At 39.4% G+C, this 22,079-nt stretch overlaps 1 protein-coding gene across 2 annotated transcripts in view; it reads left to right on the top strand.

Moving 5' to 3' along the window:
* Positions 1–22,079, top strand: part of Tmem218 (transmembrane protein 218) — a 27,757-nt gene that overhangs the window by 3,050 nt on the left and 2,628 nt on the right. Inside the window, exons 1-4 of one of the 2 annotated variants that reach the window (XM_010628697.2) lie at positions 4,695–4,732; positions 17,434–17,505; positions 17,900–18,010; positions 18,856–18,958. In XM_010628697.2, coding sequence (XP_010626999.1) covers positions 17,901–18,010; positions 18,856–18,958 — 213 coding nt within the window. In that variant the 5' untranslated portion in view covers positions 4,695–4,732; positions 17,434–17,505; position 17,900. Of the gene's footprint in view, positions 1–4,694; positions 4,733–17,433; positions 17,506–17,899; positions 18,011–18,855; positions 18,959–22,079 lie in introns of those variants that run through there. The other variant, XM_010628696.3, reaches the window with a different exon arrangement.

The raw sequence follows: 22,079 nt of genomic DNA, 5'->3' as shown, positions 1-22,079 counted from the left end.
TTTTTTTTTTTTTTTTTTTTTTTTTCAGTGCTGGGGATCAAACTCAGGACCTTGTGCTTGCAAGGCAGGTGCCACACCACTGAGCTAAATTCTCGACCCTACTATTCATCTTTTTAAAAATTAAGAATTATCTCAAATATCTAAAAACTAGAGAATATACATTGGGTAGTATAGTAGATACCTGTGTCTCACCAGTCAGACTAATAAGTATTAGCATTCTGGTACATCTGCTGAAGTTTTACATTTTAAAGAAATAAAAGACCACACATTTAGCTCAGATCCTTCTGTTCCGTTTCCTGCACCCATTTCACTTCCTCCCTCCCCACAGGCAGACACTCCTGAAATTGTGCATCTTTCATTTCCAATGTTTCTATACTTTTGCTTTATCCAGGTAACTCATAAGCAATGTATATAATTTAGATTTTCTTTTAATTTTATATTTAGGTTTTTTTGTGTTTGTTTGTTTGTTTGTTTTGGTATGGAACTCAGGATCTTGTGCGTTAGGCATGGTGCCACTGAGCTAATCCTTGGTCCTTCTTTTAATTTTAAAAGACAGCTGATGAAACACTGTGGCTTTCTTTTTGTACTTTTATCATTAACGTTAGCTGTTTTTGAGATATATTTGTATCAGTAAGTAAAGATCAAGTTTATTCATTTTAAACATTCATTATCGTTATATATTGTACCTGTTCCCTTATTGATGAACATTTAGTTTTTTGGGGGGGTACTATTCACAGAGCTATAATGGCAGATCTTGTATGTGTATCTTTATACAAAAGATTTTCTCGAACAGTAGTTCCCCTGGATGGTAGTACCGGCCCTAGCAGGTATTTTGAAATCTGTGAAGCGTATTTAATTATGACTGTGATTGGAACAGGCTAATGAGGTCTACAAAGCAGAGTTGAGCATGCTAGATATTCTGTAATGCATAGAACAGTCCTCAAGTGAAGAATTACCCTGTATCCTGTACAACTTTTGAGTGTCCCATAGGGTATTCATTTATAATTATCTGGGCCTAGAACTTAACTCTATTTTTTGTATTAACATAATGTATTTTTTGGCACAATTTAATATAGTAAAATTTCCAGGAATGTAACTCTAATGTAAATCAAGGGAAAATTATACTAATTTGTGGTTTGGAACTTTAACAAGAGTTGTTCCTCATTCTAGAAAAATCACATAACCGAAGGCTGCACAGCTCGTGGTATTTGAGTTGCCAGTACAACACACCTGCGTAGTCTGCGTTTGTAGCTTTTGCGTTTGTGGTGATTCTAAGTTTAGGTGCAAGCATCTGACTACTGTACTTCATTATGTATTCTAGTGTAGTCAGCCTGAACATTTGTGTATTTAAACATATGCTATTTCATTATAAATGACTTCCATTTAAAGTCGGCTTCTGAATATGATACAAAGTAGAGGTCCAATTTTATTATTTTTCAGCCAGATAATCAGTCATCCCACCACCATCTATGCAGTCCTTTATCTATTGCGTCACACAGCCACCGCCCTCCCCTATGAAGTTCTCATAAATGCAAGGATCTGTTTCTGGATTTGATGCCACTGGTCCATGTGTCTTTGTGCCATCATCACACTGTTTTAATTACCTTGATTTCATAATGTATCTTGTGGCAGTTGGTAACAAGAAAGGCAAGTTGCCATCCTAGTTCTCAAAATTGTTCTGGCTATTCTTGGGTTTTTACTTTTTCATATGAATTTAGGTTTCATTTTTATGCTACACACACACACACACACACACACACACACAAACCTTCAGATTTTGGTTAGAATTGCATTGAATTTATAGATTAAGGAAAATTGAGATCTTTTAATTTAACCACCCCATCTAGGCACATGTTTTTTTCTCTATTCAGGGCTGTTTTATGGCTCTGTCCAGGTACTTTTAAAGTAAAATGTCTTTGAATAAAGTTTTATAATTTAGCTATAAAAATCTTTTGTTATATTTATTCATACTTATACACTTATACAAATATATCTTTTGTCTTAGTTACTTTCTCATTGCTGGGCTAAATGCCTAACACCCACAAGTTAAAGGAGAAGAGGTTTATTTCGGCTCACAGTTTGTAGAGGTTTCAGCCCATAGTCGGGCATTCCAAGGTAGGGAGGCATGGCAGAGGGACATGGGAGTGGAGAAACAGTTCATGGCATGGCAGGCAGGAAGCAGAAAGAGATCAAGGGAGGAGCAGAGCTATATACATTTCCTGACAAGCCCACCTCTTCTTACTGCTCTTCACCTCCAAACTTCACACCCTGCTATAAAGCCATCAGTAGACTAATTGAGGGTAAGTATCACACACCCATGATCTAGTCACCTCCCAAAAAACCCCACCTACAAGCATATAAGGCTTTGGTGGGACTTATAAAACATAGCATCTTTTTACAGTGAAAGGTCCAAATATATTGTAACGTATAGAAAATATTATAGGCAACATCCACATACCCATCACCCAGCTTCAATAACTAGCTCATGACCAGCCTTGTTTCATGTTATCCCCCATCGAGTTCTACACAATTTCTTTTAACTGTAATGTTTTGCATTTGCCCATGTACATACATATATACACATACACACACACACACACACATATGCCATAAAAAACTTTAATATTTTTTTAAAAGTTTTCACTTTTAAAAACAGTAATTTCCTAATATCATCAAATATCCTGACTGTAAAATTTCCTCAGTCATAAAGTTGTTACAGGTGTTTGAATCAAGACTCAAAGAGGGTCCATATCTTGCATTTGGCTGACAGGCCTCTTAAGATTCTTTTTTTGTTTTGTTTGTTTTTTGAGATGGGCTCACTATGTAATTGAGACTGACCTGGAACTCACTGTGTAGCCCAGGCCGGTCTTGAACTCACAGCAGTCCTCTTGCCTCAGCCTCCCCAGTGCTGGGATTATAGGAATGAGCCACCACACCCAATTTAAGATTCTTTCTTTAGACTTCCTAGTGAAATATAACACAGGCATAGAAAATTATACAAGTTCTAAATGTGTGGCTCGATACAGTTCACCAAAATGAATAAGATCCGGTTACTTATACACAGATCAAGAAAACAGTGTATGACTTGTTTCCTCAAAGCCTCATGCACTCGTAGGTGGGGCTTTTCAGAGCCGGCTGGATCTAGGGTGTGTGATATGAGATTAAGGGGATGTGTACTAAATGTACTGATTGGTTTAGCACAGTTCTGGGTATGGAAAATGGGAGGTCCACGGTGAGCGTGGGTAGTGCCACTCAAAAGGCTTGTAGCCTGGGTGAGATAAAAGGGAAGGGGAGGCTGCTTGTTGTTGCTGCCTCCTGCCTGCCCTGTCTGTCAAGGACTGTTTCTCCTCCGTGGTGCCCCTCTGCCATGCCAACCAGCCTTGGAGCCACCTGACTATGGACCTCTACAAACCAGGAGCTGAAATAAACCTTTCCTCCTTCAACGTGTGGATGTAGAGTATTTTATCTCAGTAACAAGAAAAGTGGCTGAGATAATCAACACACCAAAACCTCCCTCTAGTCACTATGTTCTACCTGGTAAATGTACTGCTGACTTCTCGGCCACCAAAACTAGTTTGGCCTGTTTTTAGAACATTATATAAACAAATCTTGCAGTATGAACTGTTTTGCTTCTATTTTTTTAAGATTAATATTTGTGAAATATACATTGTTGGGTGTTCTCATTTCTTCTATTGTGTTGATGAATGAATAGATAAATGTATAATACCACATTTTAGCCATTCTGTTGGTGGTTTTATAGGTTTTTTTTCCTTTTGTAATTACTTCAAAAGGGTTGTAATGAAGTTATTGTTTGATTATTTGATTATTTTTATTAGTACATGTGTGTAGTACATAATGTTTACGTTGCTTGTGTGGAGTTGGTACCTGTACATAACACATCATCATTCCTTTTTTTAATCCACTCTGTGTCCCTTCCTTCCCCCGCCATATGTCCATTAACAGATGAATAGATAAAGAAAATGTGGTATTTACAACAGTGGAGTATTACTCTGTCAAAAAGAAAGATAAGCTTGAGTTATTTGTAGGAATAAGTGTGCCTTGAGAGTATAATGTTAAGTGAAATGCATCAGACATATAATCTTAAAGATTGCATGGTTTCTCTTATAGGAGAAACCCAACACTATATAAAATGCAAAATAAAATATGGATAATAGGAAGTAGGGAGATAGCCCTTTCTCAGATGAGAAGGGAGCAGTACAGTTCCGTACATATCTTTTGATAAACTTGTCTATGCATTTCTGGCAGGAATACTCCTAGGAATAGAAGAGGTGGATCTAGGGTGTGTGAATATTTGACTAATACAGATATTACCAAGTCTTCAAAGCAGTTGTAACAATTTACACTCTTACCAACAATGTATGGGGCTCTATTTGCCCTTCGTCTTTGCTAACTCTTTATGTTGTGTCGTACTCATTTTAGCTATTCTGGTGGGTGTATAGAGGTACTGAATTTTGGTTTCTGTTTGCAAATTTTTGATGACTAATTAAGTTGAGCTGCATTTCACATTCGGATGTCTTCTTTGTCAATGTTTGATCTGTTTTCCCTCTCTTTTTCTTCAGTACCAGAGATTGAACCCAGGGGAACTCTACCAGTGAGCTATATCCCCAGCTCTATTATTTTTTATTTTAAAACAAAGCCTTGCTGAGTTACCCAGGCTGGACTCAGACTTGCAGTTTTCCTGCCTCAGCTTCCTTCAGTGCTGGGACTATAGGTATGTGCCACTACATCTGCCTGTTCTTGTTTTTTATCTATCAGGTTTTGATATAAGTGTACTAAAATCTTCCACAAAATTTCTGTGTGTGTTCATTTGTTGTATTACTTAGGTCAGTTTAGCTTTGTATATATTTGTTGTTAGGTTCGTATTTGTTTCAAGTTGTACCTTTTTTCTAAGTTATTTCATTTGTGATAGTTTTTAATAATATTCTGGCCAGGGATTTAGCTCAGTGGTTCTGCTGCCTGCATCACAAGCACAAGGTCCCAAGTTGGATCCCTGGTACAAAAAAAAAAAAAAAAATCCTCAAAATTTTATATATTTTTGCGGGGAGGTTTGAGACAGGGTCTCACTATGTAGTTGAGACTGACCTGGAACTCACTATGTAGCCCAGGCTGGTCTCGAACTCACAATGATCCTCCTGCCTCAGCCTCCCAAGTGCTGGGATTACAGGTGTGTGCCACCACGCCCAGCCTTATATATTTTTCTTAATAGTTCTATTGCTTTACCAACTTTTATTTTAACTTTTTAAAAAATTGTAGTAAAAAGCACATAACAAAATTTATCCTCTAAACCAATATTAAGAGTACAGGTTAATAGTGTTAAGAATATTTACATTTTTGTAAAATAGATCTCCAGAACTTTTCACTTGCAGAACTAGTACTCTATACCTATTGAATATATCTCTAGTCCCTCCTTCCCCTCCTTTTTACTTTGTTAGTATAAGCTTTTTTGTATTTTTTAACTTTATTTTCAGTCTCTCTCATTATGCTTTTGGTGTATCTTTTGTAAAGAGCTATTTTTATTTTTTAAAAACCAATATGAGAATCTTTCAGTAGTCTCTTTGCATATGCTATAACTATTGTATTTGGTTTTATATTTATAACCTTATTTAGTATTTTTAATTTTCTTTGCTTTGTTCTTCCCCAGTTCTCCCTTCTGTTTTCTTCCTTTAATTTTTTCACTATACTAGTGTTGAAGTTATTTATTCTATTTCTATTGTTGGGTATTTAGCTACATTTAATTAATTTATTTTACATTTATATATTCATTAAGTGTATTGGTACATTTTAGGTATACATTATGATCCCCTTCATCATTGGGATTTTTACTTCTACACCATATATCTTGGTTCCTGTTTTTTCCCATTCCTCTTCCCTCCCTTCCACCCACTCCGCCACTCCCTACTTACAAAAGCTTTGTTTCCATTTTTTCTTTCTTTTCTCATACCACCCCCCCCACTTTCCCTTCCCATTGGAATATTTTGTCCTATTTCACATTTTCTATTATACATTTTGGTTCTCATTGTACTTTTAGTTTCTCATACCAGAGAAACAATTTGGTATTTAGAAGTGTGTTTAATTTATTTTGATATGGGGGAAGATATGTAACTCCCAAACCTGCTAGATATCTGAAACACGAATTCATGTTCTCTAATATAAAAAAATGAATTCTAGGAACAATGGAGGTTAAGAGTAGGAAAATTTATTGAGGGAAAGAAAGCTTCTGTCTAAGAGAGACAGAAGGGCAACTAGAATGTGTGTTGCCCACTCACCCCAATTTTCAAAGATGTTTTATACAGCAAAGCCAAGTGGTGAGATGAAGTGGGACAAAACCCTAAAACCCAAAGAAAAATTACAAGGTGGGCATGAGGTGGAGCAAAACCATGTCCAACCAATAAGATTACAAGTACAATCACCCAGGTAATATTGATCACATGGGGGTCAAATTAAGGAGGAAGTCACATAGCAATCATATAGAAGGATTTTCAGTAAGGGTGGGGGTCAGGGATATTTCCTGGAAAGGCTGGGTTAATGCCTTGGCCCCCCACCCAGGTGATTGAAATTTATTTAGAATATCAATCATTGCTGTTTATCCCCAGGGCAAGCACAAAGGTATAGTAGTTAATGTCCTTTTACAATTTTGTCCTTCAGTGAATGTGTCTTGATTGTCCTTCTTGTTGGCTCCTTGAGGGAGGCCCTAACTGCCTACAAGATATCTAATTAACTTATCTATCTGCAATAATTTCACTTAATAGTTTCACCAAATAGTTTCTCTGGTATGAAAAACTAGAAGAGTAAAGAAGATTCAAATTGTATAATTGATAATGTGAAATAAGAAGAAAAGGTCTAAAAGAGTAGGGGAAATGGAAAGGGTAGGGGAAAGGAGAAAAGGGAAAAATATGAGAAAAGGAAAAAGTGGAAACAAAGTCTTTAATAGGAAAGGGTGGAGGGGTGAAAGGAGGGCAGGGACAAGGGGAAAAAATGAGAACCAAGACCTGTCATTTAAAGGTACAAGATCCCAATGATGAATGTAACTGTACTGTATACCTAAAAAGTACCAATAAACTTAATGAAAAAAAAAAAAGAGTATGGCCTCAATGTATATCCATACTAGAAATTTGTCTAGCTTCTCATTCTTTATGGCTGAGTAATACTCCCATTTTATTAAAAAACCCACATCTTTATCCAGGTACCAGTTGATGGCATTTGGGCTATTTCCAAGATTTAGCTATTACAAACTATGCCACTGTAAACATGAGTATGCATATATTGCTGTGATATGATTCTTTTAATTCTTTTTTAATTCAATAATTTTATTGGTAATTTTAGATATGCAATATGCTGGCATTCACTATTGGGAATTTGTACCTTTGCATGATATACCTTGGTTCTTATTTTTTCGCCCATTCTCCTGCCCTCCCTTCAACCCCTCCACCCCTCCCTATTACAAAGAGTTTGTTTCCATTTTTTCCTTTTCTCATCTTTAATCTCTTCCCTTCTTTCCTTTCCCTGACCCTTTTCACTTTCCCTTCCCCTTTCAACCTTTTCTTCCTTTTTCAGTTTATCTATTATACATTTTGATCCTTACTTATACCAGAGAAACTATTCGGTATTGACACATGTATGTCCTATTTAAACCCACATTTTCTTTATCCAGACTCCAGTTGATTGGCATTTGGGCTGTTTCCAAGTTTTAGCTATTAAAAACTGTGCCACCCTGAACATGGGTGCTCATATATCGCTGTGGTATGATTCCTTTAACTCTTTTGGAAAGATACACAGCAGGGAAATAGCTGGGTCAAATGGGACCTCTAATCCTAGTTTTTTGAGGCATCTCCACAGTGGCTGCATGAGTCTACACTCCCACCAACAGTTGAGAAGTGTTCATTTTTCCCCACAACTCTGCCAACACTTGTTATTGGTTAATTTCATGATAACAGCCATTCTTTCTGGGGTGAGTTGGAATCTCAGCATTGTTTTCATCTGTACCTCTCAAATGACCACTGATGTTGAACATTTTTTTCATATGTTTATTTGCTATTTGTACTTCTTTATCTGAGAAGTGTCTCTTCACTTCAGATGCCCATTTTATGGATTGGGTCTTTAAATTTGGGGGGGTGTCTGATTTTTTTTAAGTTCTTTTTATTCTAGTCATTTTTTCTTTTTCTTTTTCTTTTTTTTTCTTTTTGTACCTGGGATCAAACTCAGGTCCTTGCACTTGCGAGGTGCCTTGGCAGCAGAACCACTGAGCTAAACCCCCAGCCCCTCTTTTTATTCTAGATAATAGACTTTTGTCTGAGGAACAGCAGGTAAAAATTTTTTCCCACGTTGTGGGTTGTCTCTTTGCTCTGTTGGTGGTTTCTCTTGCTGTGCAGAAGCTTTTTAATAAGACGAGATCCCACTTGTTGATTCTTTGTGCTAGGTTATGTGCAACTGAGGTTTTATTCATAAAGTCTTTTCCTACACTAATGTCTTCAAGAGCTCTGCCAAACGTATCTTCTAGCAGATTTAGTGTTTCTGTTTTAATATTTAGATCTTTGATCCATTTTGATTTTAGTTTAGTGCATGGTGAGAGATAATAGGTCTAATTTTAATCTTTGGAAGTTGTAACCCAGTTTTTCCATCACCATTTGTTAAAGAGGCTGTCTTTCCTCCAGTGAGGGTGTTTGGCTCCTATGTCAAGGAAAAGATGGCTGAGTGTGTCTGGAGTTGTTTCTGCATCTTCTAATTGGTTCCACTGATCCTTGGGTCTGTTTTTTTAATAGTACCATGCTGTTTTTATCACAGAGCTTTGTAGTATAGTTTCATATGGGGATTGTGATATCCCCTGCCTTGTCTTTGTTGACTAGAATTTCTTTTGCTATTCTGGGTCTCTTCTGGTTCCAAATGAAATTTTAGATTGTTTTCTCTAGTTCTGTGAAATATGCTGTTGGAATTTCAATCAGGATTGCATTGATTCCATGTAGCAGTTGGAAGTATGCTATTTTTACTATTTTTGTTCTTCCTACCCAAGAACAAGGGTTTTCTGATACCCTCTTTGATCTCTTTTTTCAGAGTGCCGTAGTTTTCAGAGTAGAGGTCTTTTCATTAGATCGATTCCTAGGTATTTCTTTCCTTTTTTTGGGGGGACGCTGTTGTGAAAGTTGTTTGTCCCATTTCTCACTCAAGGAGTCTCTTGTTCAGGTACACGAAGGCTATTTTGAGTGCTGACCTTGTATCTACTCTACTGAATCTGGTTATTACGTCTAGATGACTTGGAGTTTTTGGGGTCTTCTATATAGAGTATTTTATGTCACCTTCAAATAATGACAGTTTAACTGCTTCATTTCCTATCGTTATTACTTTTATTTCTTTCTTTTATCTAATTGCTATGGCTAATGTTTCCAGAACTATATTGAACAGGAGTGGTGATAGTAGACATCCTTGTCTTGTTCCTTATTTTAGCGTGAAAGATTTTAGTTTTTGATCATTTTAGTATGATTTTGGCTGTTTTTCATAGATGGCTTTTATTAGGTTGACATAAGACTGTCTATTCCAATTTTCTATAAGTTTCTTTTTTTATTACGAATGGGTATTGGATTTTGTCTAATGCTTTTTCTGCACCTATTGAGATGATCATATAGTTTTTGTCCTTGGCTGTGTTAATATAGTGTATTATATTTATTGATTTGCATATGTTGAACCATCCCTGCATCTCTGGGATGAATCCTACTTGGTCATGGTGTATGATCTTCTTGATGATCTTCTGTGTTCTGTTTGCAAGTATCTTTTGTTCTTTTGGTTTGTTTGTTTGTTAGTTTTTGTTTGTTTGTTTGCTTTAGACAGGGTCTCACTATATAGTTGAGACTGACCTGGAATTCACTATGTAGCCCAGGCTGGTCTCAAACTCACAGTGACCCTCCTGCCTCAGCCTCCTGAGTGCTGGGATTATAGGCGTGCACCACCATGTCCAGCAGTTTGCCAGTATCTTATTGAAGATTTTATTTTCCCAGTACAAGGGATCAAACTCAGGACCTTGTACTTGCAAGGCAGGTACAGTGTCACTGAGCTAAATTGTTGAGGATTTTTGCATCTGTGTTCATTAGAGAGATTGGCCTGTAGTTCTCTTTCTTGGTTGGATCTTTCCGTGGTTTTGGAATCAAAGTAGCACTTGCTTCCAGGAATGAATTTGGAAGCATTGCTTCCCTTTTGATTTCACTGAAGTTTTAAAAGTAGTGGTAATAGTTCTTCTCTAAATGTTTTGTAGAATTCAGCAGTGCAGACATCAGGACCTGGGCTTTTCTTTGTTGTTATGTTTTCAATTTTATTGATTGATATTGTGGTGCGTAAAATTTTTATATCTTCTTGGTTCAACTTTGGTAATTCATATGTATCTAGAAATCTGTCCATTCCTTCTGTGTTTTCCATCTTATTGGAGTACAGGTGTTCAAAGTAGGTATTGATGATCCTTTGGATTTCTGCTTGGCCCTGTTGTAATTTCACTATTTCTTTCCTAATTGCATAGATTTGGGTCTTTTCTTTCCTTTGTTTTTTTTTTTGGTACCGGGGGTTGAACTTGGGTCCTTGCTCTTGCAAAGCAGGCCACCGAACCACTGAGCTAAATCCCCAGCCCTTTCCTTTATTTAATAAGGTTGGCTAAGAGTTTGTCAATTTGTTTATTCTTTCAAAGAACGAACACTTTGCTTTTGATTGCGTGTGTGTGTGTGTGTGTGTGTGTGTGTGTGTGTGTCATTCTCTTAATCTCCATTGCACTAATTTCTACTCTGGTCTTTATAATTTCTTCCTGGGTATGAGCTTTGTGTTTGTCCTGCTCTTCTTTTTCTGGAAGCTTCAGGTTCACCATTAGGTTGTTTATTTGAGCTCACTCTGTTTTCCTAAGGTGGGTGTTCACTGCTATGAATTTCCCTCATAAAGCTGCTTTCATTGTGTTCCATAAATTCCAGTACATTGTATTGGCTTTGTCACTTAATTGTAGAAATTTCTTCTGTGACCTATTGGTTGTTCAGGAGGGTGTCATTCAGTTTCCATATGTTTATGAATTTCTTGTGGTTTCTTTTGCTATTGATTTCCAATTTCATTGCACTATGATCTGGTAATATACAAGGGATAACTTCAGTTCCTTTGCTTTTACTTAAACATGTTCTATGAACTAGTATGTGGTCTCTTTTGGAGAATGACCTGCGTGCAACTGAGAAGAATGTTTATTCTGATTTTGTTTGGTGGAACACTCTATAACCATCTTTTAAGTCCATTTATTCAAGAGTTTGATTGAGGTCTAGTATTTAGTTATTGATTTTTTTTTTTTTTTGTACTGGGGATCAAACTCAGAATAACTGAGCTAAATCCCTGACCCTCATTATTGATTTTTTTTGTCTAGATGATCTGTCTATTTGTGACAGTGGGGTATTGAGGTCCCTCACTACTATTGTATTAGTACTTATTTGATTTTCATATCTGTTAATATTTGTTTTATATAGTTGAATGTGCAAGTATTTGGTGCATACATATTTATGATTGTTGTCTCTTCCTCTTGGATTATTCCCTTTAGATGTATGTAATGACCTTCTTTGTCTCTCTTAATTAGTCTTGATTTGAAATCCACTTTGTTGCCAAATGAGATAGCTAGCTACCCACGATGTTTTTGAGGGTTCCTGTCACATGGAATATTGTTTTTCATCCTTTGACTTTCAGTCTATGAATTTCTTTTTGAAGTATATTTCTTACGTATATTTTTTGTGTGCAGCATATTGTTGGATCTTGCTTCTTGATCCATGCCACCAGTCTACTTCTCTTGATTGGGGAATTGAGATAATTAACATTGATGGTTGTAACTGATATATATTGACTTATCCTTGTCATGATCATTTCCTGTTGTTGGCTTCGTGGAATTGCAGTCCTTGTTGTCTTTTCCTAGGATATTGTTTAGCATTTTTTGGAGTGCTGGTTTGGTATTCCTAAAGTTCCTCGGGTGTTCTTTGTTGTGAAAGTATCTTATATCTCCGTTATTTTTGAAGATAGTTTTGTAAGCTACATCAGTCTGTGTTAAAGGTTATTTTCTTTTAGGGCTTGAAATATTTCACTCCAGGCACTCCTTGACTTGAGAGTTTGTGGCAAGAAATTTTCTGGGATTCTAATGGGCTTTCCTTTGTATGTGATTTGTTTCTTTTTTCTAACTGCTTTTAATATTTTGTTCTTGTGTTGGATTTCTGGAATCTTAACTATTATATGCTTTAGTATAGATTTTTTTTTAATCATGGCTAGTTGGAGCTCTATATGCTTCATTTATCTTTATGTTCAATTTTTTTTCCTTGTTTGGGAAGTTTTCTACAATTATTTCTGTGAATATTTTATTTCTTTTGTGCTATCTCTTACTCCTTCATTGACTCCAATAAATCTTTAGTTTTTTTTTTTCATCATCTAGTAGCTGTTGGATTTATTTCTCATGGTCCCTTGCTATTTTTAAGGAATCTTTCTTTTTGTATTTGCTAACCACCATCCTGATTCTATATATGAAGTTCTGTCTTCACATTCATTTATTCTGCCTTGGAAACTTTCAGTAGAATTTTAATTTCTTGGATATGTGCTTAGATGTGTTTTATGTTTTCCATTTCTTTCCTGTGTTGGGTATTCACGGGTTTCCTCTATTCTTTTTAAATCTGTATTTGCTGTAGAGTTATTAATCATATCTTTTATTATGGTCATCATCTCTGTTGTTATCTGAGAAATTATTTCTGATTTCATTTTTTCCAGAGCCTCTTTCATCTGTTTTATTACCTTTTACCAGTAAAGGAGGTCCAGGTGGTTGGCTTTTAGATTGTTCCATCTCATTGCCCCTTGAATTTCCTTTGGTGATCTGGAAGTCTGGGTTTGTATCTTGTTTAGGTGTCCTCTCATTCCTATTTTTTGTTGTTGTTGTTGTTAATTTTTTAAATTTAATTCCTGCTTTGATGTTTGCATATTGCTTATTGTGAGTATCTTTATTGCTAGTATTTAGGACCCTTAGGGACTGATTACTTTTCAGAGGTGTCTTTGAGGTATAGCTGATCTTTGGGTTCTGAGTCTATAATGAGGGCAATCTCAGTCTTAGTATACCAGCAAGAACAACTGACTAGAACAATCAACTCACCTTGGCCAAAGTAATACAATCAGCATCAACAATAACATCAAACACAGCTTAGAAAATGACATGTTGTGGTAACTATCTGTCAGTTTCAACTGCATGACTTGTGGTTATATGTCAAAATCTAAGGCCAACCAGAAATATGTTTGCAGTAAAATAGCTATTCAGTATAGCGAATTTACCTTCTGGGAAGAAGACTTAGAAGGAGTTGGAGGGGGCAGTAGAAAAATAAAAGGAGAGGGAAAGGTAGAAGTAGGGCTAGAGAACACAGAAAAATCATGGAAATTTTGGGAAACTGGTGAAGACAGGAGGACAAGAGAGAATGAAGGAGCAAAACTAACAACAGACTAAGGGCAAAAGGGGAACTAGAACCTGTATCCACACTTTTATAGAAAGAAGAACAATCAAGAAAAAAACAAAACAGGAAAAACACAAACAAGAGAGGAGAAAAACGAGAAAGAGAAGAAAGAACAGAGAGAAAAAGAAAGAAAAAAAGGAAAAAAGTCCCTTTCAAAGTGTGTTTTTGCTCACAGCTAGACAAAGTGGACAGCAGTGTGCAGATACGAGTCACTTAGTCTCAGCCATAGCATACTGAGATTCAGGCTGCTTTCTGATTTCAAGGCCAGCATTGAGCTCCCTGACCTCCTGTGGGTTGAACTCTTTAGAGTTCTGCTGCAGGTTTGAGTGGCCCCTCCCTGACAGCAAGTCTGGGTTCCCATAGAAGGTGCTGATCTCAACCACTCACCAACTGTTGTAATCTGTTGCTGCGTTTTTATTACAGTGGTTATCTTCAGTCTCCTGGTGGGCATTACTTCTCAGCAACAAGCCTTGGAGAGGCCCTCTCTCTGTTGTTCACCATTCTGCCATCTTCCTGAGCTCAGAACCATGGTCTTTCTACTCTCTGACATTGTCTAGATCTGGCTGTCACTCTTGTGAAGGGCCCTGCTGTTGGTGGTGGACAGGCAGGCAGCCCCATTGCTGAATGGAGTGCAGGCCTGGTGGCCTAGGCTGCTGAATGGCTTACAGGTTGGGTGGCCCCAGGTGCTCTTACCTAAATTTTAAAAAACGTATATGTATAGCTTAATAAAATCTGATAGCAAAATAAATAAAAAAGTAAAAATTAAAACCTGATAGGCAATCATTAATTCTCACCTCCTCCAGAGCAAAGTAATACCTGTAGACTGCTTTGACTGTGAACCGTTCTTTCCCTTCTTGCATATGACTGTTAAGTACTACTTTAATTCTTCCTTTATCGGAGTCCAATGTCCTCCAACTGCCTAGAACCGGGGATGGGGAGGGCTAAAGAAAAAGAACAAAGACTTGTGTAAGTTCAAAGTATATGGAGGGCTAGGAGGCCAGTGCGTCAGAGTGGGCAAAGACCAAGACTCTCCATCCTAGCCAGCATTTATTGGGTACACACAATAATTGGAAGGAGTATGGGTGACTTAGGGAAACATGGTGATCCTATGTTGATAAAAATCTCATGCTGATGAGGGTGGAAAGAAGAGCATTCCCAGGACAGTAGGTGGGATGAGTTAAGCTGATAAGGAACTTGTCCCTCCCCAGGTAAAACCTTTCACTTTTTGTATTACTACTTGGATCTCAAGGAACCAAGATGTCTTAGCTCATGTCATCTTTTTTTTTTTTTTGAACTGGGGATTGAACTCGGGTCCTTGTGCTTGCAAGGCAGGTGCCGGAACCACTGAGCTAAATCCCCGGCCCTCATGTTGTTTTGCTACTGAGTGTCACAGCTTCCTGGACCACTTAGGCCTCAACTGTGACTGGAGACAAAACAGAGTTGTATTTTCACAGGCTTTAGCTGGTTCTCAACTCTCAGGCAAGGCAAAGTTGGGGCTTAGACAACTATCATCATACTTCAATTATGAGATGATTTTTCTGCACAATTTATGCAAAAATGCCCTCAACATTTCTTATTTATTAACCCCTCAAAAACTTTGCCATTATTTTCATTACAGGAATCTCCATAGATAATATTGGCAGTATTTCTCTCCCTTTACAATCTTCTTTATACCTCATGCCTCCTTTCTTGGTTCATTTTCTTTCTTGGTTAAGCACAACTCTGAGTAGCTCTTTCATTGGAACATTGAGAAGTAAACTCCATGTCAGTCTTTGTATGTCTGAAAACATCTTTCTTTTATGCTTACTCTTAAAGGAATCTTAGATACCCACATGCAGTAGTATACTGGCAGAAGTTTTAGTTTTTATCTCTGCAGGGATTGGATAGGTTTCTCACTTTCAGTCTAATTTTCATGTTAATCTACTCGGGATTTCAGTACCACCTTGGGAATGTGACTAGACCCCTATGCTTGCCTGTGATTCAAATTTAGGATGCAAATTTGTTTTAGGTTACTACTTTCCCCCCACGGTCAGAAGAACTTGGCCCAGCTTTTTTCCAACTCATTAGCAAAATTTTCAGACCCTATCTCAAAAAAACAGGTCAGCCTTGTGACTGAGCATGATGCATTGTCCGCAGTTCGAGTTCTCTGGATTGTGGGCTGAGACCTCATCTGGCCAGGCCAGGACTACCTCACAAGCATATACCCAGTGCCAGGACCCTGAACACCCATCAGCTGCTCACACGCAGATGTGAATTGCAGTTTTGTTTAGAGAACTTGAGGATTTTCCTTCATTGCTCTTCATGTGTGAAGAAACATTTAAATTCTATTTTATTGAGCATTTCCATGTGTTCACCCTTGTGTAGGGCACTTCCATTGTTAGCCCTGTCGAGCACATTGGTCAGAATTTAGTCATCTTTCTGAACCTTGATGTGACCTGATTACTCCCTCAGTTGACTTGCAGACTTGTTACACTGCTTCCTTTGTTCATTCAGCAAGTATTTATTGCATGGGGTGTCTGTGCTACAAACTGGGAATACGTACCAGAGTGAGGAAAATACAAAATTTCTGCCCTCGTGAGTGTATTGTCCTTCTTAGAAAACAAAGTTCAAGGCCGGGGATTTAGCTCAGTGATTCGGTGGCCTGCCTTGCAAGCGCAAGGACCTGAGTTCAATCCCGGTACCCCCCCAAAAAAGAAAGAAAACAAAGTTCAGCAAATGAATAAAAATGCTAACTGTAAGGTTTTAAGGGCAGCTCAGTTGTAGAGTATCAGCATAAGACCTTGAGTTCAATCCCAGCACCGCAAACCAGAACACCCTCTTTGTTCCTGCTGGACTTTGTGCATCAGAGTGTAGTGTGGACAGCTGTTCATACCTTCAGCTTCTACCTTAAGAGATGTCTACCTTTGTTGTCCCTAGCTTATAACACACTGCTTTATAGGGGAGGCACAGAATGTATGTCAACTGAATGAATGTAATTTTTTTTAGCAGTTGATGGTTAAAGCTTCTTTTGCAGTGACTTTGTAACATGCCTTCTCATAGATAATGTTTTCATGCTATTTAAACTGCCAGGGTAAAGAAAAGCAGCAACCTAAGGAAGAATTTGTTTGGTTAAGAGTGGTCCCTAATATAGAAAAGGAAAATTGAGAGAGGTACTGTAGGCACTCGCTGTTACTGAGTTACTCGCTGTGGTGAGTTGAATGATGGCTCCCCAAAAGTCCAAGCCAAGTGTGGTGGCTCATGCCTATAATCCCAGCCCTCAGGAGGCTGAGTCAGGAGGATCATTGTGCATTAGAGGCCAGCCTCAGCTACATAGTGAATTCAAAACTGAATTCACTACCTAGAAAAACCCTGTCTCAAACAAACAAACAAACAAACAAAAAATAGCGAAACAAAAAGTAAATCCATATTCTAACTCCTGGAATCTGTGACTGTTGCCTTATTTGGCAAAAGCATCTTTACAGATGTAATTAACAATCTGGTGATAAGATCATACCAGGTTATTCTAGGAGACCTGAAGTCCAGTGGAAAATACCCTTTTAATGGATAGACAAGAAGTAAACAAGAGACAGGGAAGGCCATGTGGATGGAGATGGAGACAGGTTGGAGTTGTGATTCACAAGCCAAGGAATGCCTGGAGCCACCGAAGGCCGAAGAGGTCAGGAACACTACCATCCTTGGACAGCGCACCCCTCCCACGTCTATATTTTGGACTTCTGGTCTCAGGAACAGTTAGGGAATGAATTTCTGTTGTCGCAGGCTACTCATTAGGAAACAAACCCACACCCTTCACAGTTACACTACACTGGCACCTTCTATACCATGGATGTAATACCTTCCTCAGGAGCCCCTTGGCATGATTATGTGAGACGTGTGTTTATAAAGTATTTAGCACATGATAAATGTCCCAAAATATTGATGACTGTTTATCCTCCTCTTTAAGGACATTTTCTTCCTTTTGTGAATAAGAACTCTGACAACACAGTGAAGAAAATTCCTGTCCTGGGACTGCCTGGTGAGTCAAAGCCCACACCATGAATTTAACTTGTGAGCTTCAGCTTCTGCTTTGGTGCTGGAGCTCCCAGACCTGGCACCTTCTACCAGTCCCCAGTGAGGGTTTTGTAGCAGCAGGCAGAGTTCAGCTTCCCACTGTGGGCAGGGGGAAGAAATCAACAGAGAGACTGCATTTAAATGACACAACAGAGCAGAGGGCAATTCCTCAGGGTCCACCACAAAGGCTTTGGGTTCTCAAATTCTGATTCCCATGCAGGGCTTCCAGGACAGGACACCGCTGAGAGCTAAAGACTGGCAGTCTTGTGGAGCGTGGGCTTTCTGTACTTGTCTTGGCACTGGGTATGGGCATGGGTGGGGCCCAGGCAGGCTGGAGCTGATGCTGCCTTCCTCCCCAGGATGGCAGGCATGGTGCTGGGAGTGGGTGCTGGCGTGTTCATCCTTGCCCTGCTCTGGGTATTGGTGCTGCTGCTGTGTGTGCTGTTATCCAGAGCCTCCGGGATAGCTAGGTAAGGCATTCTTTCCAGCTGGGAGTCCTAGGTAAAAGCAATTAGAGGCGAAATCGCTGATGCTCATTAAACATTTAGAATTCAGAAGATCATTTTTGTAATTACTGGCAGTTTGAATGAGTTGCATTTTAACCTCTTATCATAAGCACTAACTGTGTTATTTATGCTCTGAAGCAGAGGTGGGAGGAGAAGGGAAGTGTATTTTTTAGTTCTTACTGTGGAGAAGATGGGGGAAACAAAAGATGACAAGAAAATCTGTTTTTACTGCCTATTGAATTTCCTGGAGTTGTATGTGGGAGTTTTTCTTAATTGTGAAGATTTATGATATACATGCTTAGTCTGGTCCCTAAGACTCTAGACCTGGGCCAGAGGAAACTACAAAAACATTCTGTGGGTTGGATCTGCCCTTCTATCAGGCACTGATTTTGGAGAACAGAGTTAAACCATAAACTGACCCTGAAAATACGGCAGAGTTGTACTCTGGTGAGGCAGTGTCAGCAAGAAGCAGAGTTACAGTGTTTACTAATGTGTTCTGGTCTGAAAACAACTGACATGAACATGAGGAGGGGCTGCTTTGATTTTTATTGGTTATGATTTCATGCAGAAACAAAAAAATGAATTCCCAACATTGGAATTTGACATTACCCAGAAGAAACAGGAGCGCACCCAGCTGGTGCCTGTCTAGGAGAGGTTCGGGATGGAGGGCGCTGTGGACAGCAGGCCTTTGGGCATTGTTAAGGGACAGAAGCGTAGAGTCCTGGCCCCAGGAAGTAGCCATTCGGGGCCTGATTAGTGAAGGAACTGTTAACAGTGCTTTCAGTGAGTACTTCTCTTTCGGACCACAGGTTCTCTCTCATTTTTGTATTCCTCACTGCTCTGATCATCACATCCGTTCTGTTACTCTTCCCCCGAGCCAGTGAATTTCCAGCCCCAGGAGTCGAAATGAAGGTAAAGCTGTTGGTTTTAGTACTGTGCTTCCAGATCCAAACCTGCGTTCTGCTGTGCAACCTGAGATGTGTCAGAATTGTAACTTTCAGATAACCATGGGGAAAGCTCAGGAGGAACTTTGTGCCTTGAGCTTGACCAGCCACCCAGGAAAGAAATCTTGTAACTTCCACCTGTAACACTGCCAGGCAGTGGTTTATCTGGTTTAGTCTCATCTCCAACTTGCATCAAGTTTATAATGATGTGTCCAAAGGCCACCTCCTACTACCAGGACAGAGAAAGAGAAAATAAACTAGGAATGGGAACAGACCTGCTTCTGAAGTGAGATATTCCTCTTCCCGTAGCCTTGGTTCAGAACTTTAGATCCTGGGCCCAAGCCCTTAGACTGCCCTCAGCCCTCCGACTTGCCTTTCCATTTCCCTGAGTACACTTTTTCCACCTTTGATGTACAGAGAATTATTTCCATAGATAAGGGCAGCAAGAAAGAGGAACATCTCTGTGGAAAGCAGAAGGTAAAGATACACATGGATTTAGCCAGGCGTGGTAATGCACACCTGTAATCATAACTCCTTGGGAAGCTGAATCAGGAGGATCACAAGTTGTCCAGGCCAGCCTGAGCAACTTAGTGAAGCCCTGTCTCAAAACACAAAAATTTTTTAAAGGGCTGTGGATGTAGCTCAGTGGTAGTGCTCCCCTAGGTCAATCCTTAGTAGTGCAAAAAGAAAAAAGAAAGCTATAGATCATGGCATATGTGCTGCGGTGGGCTGTTTGTATCATTGAAAGCTCTAAAAGGTTCACCCTCACTGCTATAGACAAACTCAATACTAACAGCTCCTAGGTCTTCATTGACCATGTCTGCCAGCTCCCACCTCTGTGAGTGAGCTTTCATCACCTCTCATTGTCCTTTTCCTGGGGCACTGCCTATCCTGGCTCAGCCCTAATGTGGTGCTCCGGCTTGACCAAGCACAGCTGGTCTCAAACCAATAGGATATGAATAAGGGTATGGATCTCTTCCATCTCATTACTCCTTCTCATAGCCTCTTTCTTCTCGACCTCCATTTTAATGTTTAGGTAGAATGATGATAATAGCTAACGCTTCTTAAAGGATTGCTGTGTGCCAGCTTCTGTGATAAACACGTTTGTACCATCTCGTTTAAACCACAGCACAGGGCCAGAGATTTAGCTCTGTGGCACGGTGCCTGCCTTGGAAGTGCAAGGTCCTGAGTTCATTCCCAAGTACGGAGGGAAAACAAAAACCAAAAAACAATAAACTGCAGGACAGCCCTAAGTAGCTTCACATAAACATTTTATAGGAAAGGATGTGGAGGCTGTAAGAGATTAAGGTAACCTGACCAGGTCATATATACACATAAGAGAGAGAGCAAGGACTTGAGCTGAGATCTGTCTTAAAACAATCCTCAGTGTTAGCAGAATGGCAGGGGCCACCCCAGAGGACTCACAGGTTATCAGTGTGATACTGTAGAACCATACACAAACTTAGATAATTTTTAGACTACAATAGACACACTCCCCACTCTACCTAGAGACTGAAGCATGGAAAAGGGAAGGAGATTAGTCCTGAAAACTCACGGAAAATAATGCCACACAAATTCAAGGCATTATTTCCATGGATGTCGGTTTTTGTTTGTATGTGGAAACTACCCTGAAGGTGTAAGTACCGTGTGTAGGAGTGAGGGGTAAATCCCCACCTCAGTGTCCTTGTCTGTAAGGTGAGAAGTGACATCGGCTGTGTATTTCCACACTGAGTAGACGTGACTGGCTACATGGTACCAAGCTAGCACAATTTTGAAATCCAGGTCTATTCTCCAACATTTGATTTTCAGACTCCAGAGAAAATCGAATTTGAGCAAAATATGTTTGTCAGTGTGGCCGCCAAATTGAAGACCTCGTTTTCAGGTTTGGAGATCCAGCCCTTGCAGCAGCCCGGCTCAATACTGTATCAATAATACATGACCTGGGCCTTGTGCTTCCAAGGCCTGCTAATTGGCTAATTAAAAAGTGAAACAGTTGAAGGAGCAAACATGTGGCCCACAAGAGACTCCTTCAGTACTGAAACCAAGGTCAAAGTTATGTTAAAGCTGTTGTATCAAACTGACCCTTGTCGGTAGTTGACTGTTGGGGTGCTCTCCAGAGCAACCAGGGTGTCTGCAGCTGTCTTGGTGTCTGTGGAACTCAGTGATCCTTTCAGTGCTTGGGTTGGCCAGACACTTTGTCTATCCACACTGTATTAGTTTTCCATTGCTGCAGTAACAAATTACTGTAAATGTAGTGGCCTCACAGCTCTGCAGAAGTCCAAACAAGTCTCACTGGGCTCCAATCAAGGGGTTGGCAAGGGCTGCGTCCCTTCTGGAGGTTCCAGGGAAGAAACTATTTCCTCGCTTTTCCAGCTGCTGGAGCTGCCCCCTTTTCTCCATCTTCCAAGCCAGCAGTGCAACTTGCATCTCTCTGGTCCTACTCCCGTCCTTATATCTCTTTCTTTAATTTAAGGACCCTTGTGATGACATTGGGCCCATCTGGATTGGGCACTCAGGGCTAACCTTCCTATTTTAAGGACAGCGGATTAGTAATTTAATTCCTGTTGCTGTGTAATCTAACATAGTCTTAGTTTCTGGGGATCGGGATGTGGACATCTTTAGGCCATTATTCTGTCACCTCTCAATTATTTTGGATTCTCTTCTAGCTCTGGGCTTTCAAAGTTTCTGTAAAGTCAGACAGTCACAGTCACTTGGTTTGTGTTGCTGCTCCATTAGGTCTGTACATTAAATTGCATTTTCCTGCCCAAATTTAAGCATCACCGTTTGGCTCTGGGGACAGTGGAGTTCTGGCAATGGACAGCAGGTAAGCAGGTAGAGCCAACACCAGTCACATGCTTTTGTCAGCAAAGACGAATAGAATGAGGGCATCAGGTACAACTGGTTTACCATATCACAGGGCAAATTCCTTATCCTTTTTCAGTATTTTATTTATTTATTTATTTAATTTTATTTTTTTGGTACCGGGGATTGAACTCGGGTCCTTGCACTTGCAAGGCAGGCCACCAAACCGCTGAGCTAAATACCCGGCCCCATTTTTCAGTATTTTAGTTTCTCAAGCAAATGGCCAG

The sequence above is a fragment of the Fukomys damarensis genome, unplaced genomic scaffold (assembly GCF_012274545.1).
Source record: "Fukomys damarensis isolate Sample0158 unplaced genomic scaffold, DMR_v1.0_HiC HiC_scaffold_16, whole genome shotgun sequence".
Lineage (NCBI taxonomy): Eukaryota > Metazoa > Chordata > Mammalia > Rodentia > Bathyergidae > Fukomys > Fukomys damarensis.
The sequence above is the reverse complement of the archived record's forward strand: the minus strand, read 5'-3'. Positions and strand labels throughout refer to the sequence as shown.